Here is a 4,332-nt window from a genome sequence, read left to right as displayed (position 1 = left end):
TAGACCAAAAGATAGGAATTGAGGTTGTTGGAATGTTGATCAGTTTGACAATTATATAACAACTGGAACAAACTGTTTTCACACCATCAAACATAAAACACACCCGTAGAGGTTTTCTGCGGTGCAATGAAATAAGAAGGAAAGTGTACACTTATTCACGTTCACACCAATCACAATGCACACTTATTCATGTTCATCACTCCACTTGCCTAATCTATAGTAATTGCAGCACTCGTGATACAAATTTATTGTCAGTGAGTCTCTATTGATCTGCCTTTGAAAAAAGCATTTTTGATTACATTTAGTTCCCTTGTGACATCCCTCATATTCATTCTTTCTTTTGGTGACTCTGCAGAACAAGCAAGTCCAATGCTAAACAGTTCAAGTAAGCACTTCTTGAAATCATTGGGATGCATCTGACTCTGGTTCTGATTACTAATATTGTTTTCTTCTTCTGCTGATACAAATTCTTTTTTCAATTCTCTTGGGAGAATGGCTGAGTCCACTATCTGTAGGAGTTTATCTGGCAAGGAAACTTTGACAAAAGTATGGAGATTGATACCATTTATAAACATTTCATCTGTGGGCTTCCTTCCAGTTAGTATTTCCAGTACAAGGATTCCAAAGCTATACATGTCACCAAGTGTTGAAACTTCACCTCCCATTCCATACTCTGAAATTTATGTTATTTAACACAATCAAAACTATCAAAGTTAAGATTAACCTTCAAAGAAATTAAAACTCATTGTTTACAACACTTTTGAACGTAAAAAATATTAAACTGTACCTGGAGGAGCATACCCAACAGTTCCCTTGATTCCAATTGTGCTTGATTGAGGATGAGAGATACCACTGATAGTAGAGAGAAGTCTTGCTAGTCCAAAATCATTCACATGAGCAACCATGTCATTATCAAGAAGGATATTGTTTGGCTTTAAATCACAGTGAACAATTGGCTGCTCACATTCATGGTGAAGATAGAATAATGCAGAACCAACATCTATGAGAATATTCAGTCTTTGAAGAAGGTCCAAACTTGGTTGATCTCCAATTTCTGACTCAGGATGCAACCATTTCTCTAAGCTTCCATTTTCCATGTACTCAAAAACTAAAGCTTTAAATTCGTTTCCATTGTAATCCATACTTGAGCAACATGTTAGAATCTTAACCAGATTTCTGTGACGGATATTTCTGAGTGCATTACATTCAGCAATGAAACTCTTCTGAGCTCCCTTCTTTTGAAGGTTCAAGACTTTAATAGCAACAACTTTTTCTTCTGACTCAAAAGTTCCTTTATACACAGAGCCAAAAGCACCAGATCCTACCAAGTTATTGGGAGAGAATCCATTTGTTGCTTGGTGGAGTGTCTGGTATGAGACCTTGGCAAGATGATCCACTGTTGTTGGGGAAGTAGATGTTCTCCAGTTTGTTCTTTTCTTCCAACAGACAACAAAAGAAGATAACAACAGTAGGAGAAAGAAAACCACAGAAATTATTATTACTATGTCCTTCCAAGCCTGATGTTTTTTGTGTGTCATAACTTTGACAGGGCATGGTGGTAGATGTAGCTCAGTGATACCACCACAAAGGTCACTGTTTCCTTTTATTGATATTGCACTTGCATTTCTAAAGACACCTTTTATTGGTACTTCACCATCCAACCTGTTGAAAGAAATATTCAAATACTGTAGAAAAGGAATACCCTCTAGACCTTCTGGAATTGATCCAGACAAGTTGTTCTGTGACAAATCTAAATATTGAAGACCTTTCAATGAAGCCAATGATGAAGGTATGGCTCCCAGGAAGGAATTCCCTTGTAAGTTAAGGTATTCCAAGGTTATGCACTCTCCAATTGTTGCAGGAATTTCACCAGACAGCACATTTTTAGAAACATCCAACTTATTGATGCTTTTCAGGTTGCCAACTTCAGAGGGTAGGCTACCATTTAATGAGTTCTGGGATAAGTTCAGTAACAATGACAAAGAGGGGAGACCAAGCACCTGCAAAGGAATAGTTCCACTAAGGTTGTTATGTGAAAGGTCTAGGTACTGTAAATATTGGCAATTCCCAATACTAGGAGGAATGCTTCCTTCCAGAATATTATTTGATAAGTCAAGTTGAGACAACTGACTAAGATTGCCAATGGATGATGGAATTTCTCCTGAAAGTTTGTTTGCATTTAAATTCAATAATTGTATCTTTTGAAACTTGCCAAAAGAAGTTGGAATGGACCCTGTGAGAAGGTTGAACTCCAGTTCGAAGCCAATCAATTCAATGAGATTTCCTAATCCTGCAGGAATAGTACCAGTAATCTGATTGCCACCAATATAAAACTGGTTCAGTTGAGTTGAAAAGTTGGCTACTGAGTTGGGTAAAGAACCACCAAAGTTGTTTACATTTAAATCTAACACTTGTAGTTTGGTGCAGTTTGTCAAAGATGTCAAGAAATCCAAGTCATTAGATGAATTACTCCCTAGATGATTGTATTCCAGAGCAATAAACCAGATGTCTTGGAGATTTCCTATTCCAATTGGAACTTGTCCTACAAAGTTATTCCTGGGGATGTTAAATAATAGCAAACGGGTTGCATTGGAGATGGAAGCTGGGATAGGACCTGAGATCTTATTCATACCAATCCCAAATTGTTGGAGATTAGGGAGTGTGAGGAACATGTTGGAAGGTAGGGAACCATTAAATTGATTCACTGCAGCTGAGAAGTAGGTGAGAGATGACATATTGTAGAGTGTAGAAGGAAGCATACCAGATAGTTTGTTGGATGCAATAGAGATATGTGTCAAGTTTTTCAGATGACTTATCTCTTCTGGTACATTTCCCTCTAAGTTATTGATCCCCAGAGAGAGAATACTAAGAGATGAAAGATTGCCTATAGAGGCAGGGATTTCACCTGTCAAATTGTTCACAGCAATATATAGCTCTTCTAGCTTAGTTAGAAAACCAAGCTCCGTAGGTATTTTGCCAACAAGTTTGTTTCCTCTTAAACTCAAACTCTTGAGTTCAGAGCAACCAGACAAGTTGGTGGGAATTTGACCCCTTAATGTGTTATTGGTGAGATACAATTGCTGCAGCCTAAACAAACGACCTATTTCCTGTGGTATTTCACCATAGAAGCTGTTGTTTTGAAGGTTGACATACCTTAAAAAGGTGAGGTTGCCAATCTCAGATGGTATCAACCCACGTAAGCCATACCCTTGTAGGTTTAGGGCAGTGACCCTTTGATGCCTGAGGCTGCATGTGACTCCATGCCAGTTGCAAAAGTAAGTTGAACTATTCCATGAAGTCAAGATACCTAATGGGTCATCTTGAACTGCTTCTTTGAATCTTAACAATGACAATTGGTCTGTGTCATTTCCTAAGGCACTAGCAGTATTATTAGGTTGCAAACATAGTAGGGTGGCAGAAAAGAGAAGAACCACATGGAGGCTTGTGGACCAGAATGCACAGGAGAAGAATGAAGAAAGATTCATTTAGTTAAGAGTTTGGAGAATCAGAAGCAGATGAGAATGTTTATGGTACAAATTTTAATGTTGAACCACTGCTGTCCAAATGAGTCTATATAAAATTGATAAGTATGAGTTGAAGTTTGTTGATGGTGTGTGTGAACATTCATATAGTGATAGAAATTACTCATATCAAAAGTATTATTAGGTTCAGATATATTCTGCTTATGTTGACATTGAAAATCCATCCTCATCTGCACGTTACCAAATATTTTTATCAGAGGCTAATGTTGTTTTCATGCATATTTTCTATGAAGGTACAGAGAGGTTTCTTGAAGTTGACTTTGCTATAAAATATTCCTTTCGTATTCTCCAAGTAGAGTTAATTATTCTATATTCTTGTTTTAAGTTACATATTCAAACATGATATATAAATTAATTAAAGTGATAAATACGTGAGACAGAAAGGGATTAGTTAAAAAAGTGATATTACTATTGATTGAAAAATAATGAGATTTAGATAGTCCCTAGAATCTTTCAATATAAATATAAATGGTAATGTGACATCTATAAGTAGCTCACGTCGTGTTTTTTTTTTTTTTTTTTTTAAATATTTCAATTGGTTCATTGCACGACAGGCAGATACAAAATTAAGGTTTTAAACCCCTCCCTAAGGTGATACTAGAAAGAATCAAACATATACTCTCACCTCTACCTGCTCAGCTCTCATATGCCACTCAGCTACCTCCATTTTATTCTATCACCTGTACCGAAAACGTTTGCAATTGGAGTAAACAACACAATAATTTGTGCATACATAAAAATTACACTATAAAATAGAAGTGTTGTGCTAACTAGAGTTAGCTTACAAAAT

General features: G+C 36.5%; 1 protein-coding gene across 1 annotated transcript; it reads right to left on the bottom strand.

Moving 5' to 3' along the window:
* Positions 1 to 251: 251 nt before the first annotated feature.
* Positions 252 to 3,485, bottom strand: LOC133297160 (putative receptor-like protein kinase At3g47110). Its single transcript, XM_061496249.1, has 2 exons — positions 788 to 3,485; positions 252 to 673 (listed from the first exon to the last, which is right to left on the bottom strand). Exons 1-2 carry the CDS (start codon positions 3,483 to 3,485, stop codon positions 252 to 254), a joined length of 3,120 nt encoding a protein of 1,039 aa, XP_061352233.1.
* Between the last annotated feature and the right edge of the window lie 847 nt (positions 3,486 to 4,332).

This window comes from Gastrolobium bilobum, unplaced genomic scaffold (assembly GCF_033153095.1).
Source record: "Gastrolobium bilobum isolate Gb01-03AN ecotype WA unplaced genomic scaffold, APGP_CSIRO_Gbil_v1 utg7641, whole genome shotgun sequence".
Taxonomy (NCBI): domain Eukaryota; kingdom Viridiplantae; phylum Streptophyta; class Magnoliopsida; order Fabales; family Fabaceae; genus Gastrolobium; species Gastrolobium bilobum.
This window is presented reverse-complemented; position numbering and strand designations above follow the sequence as displayed.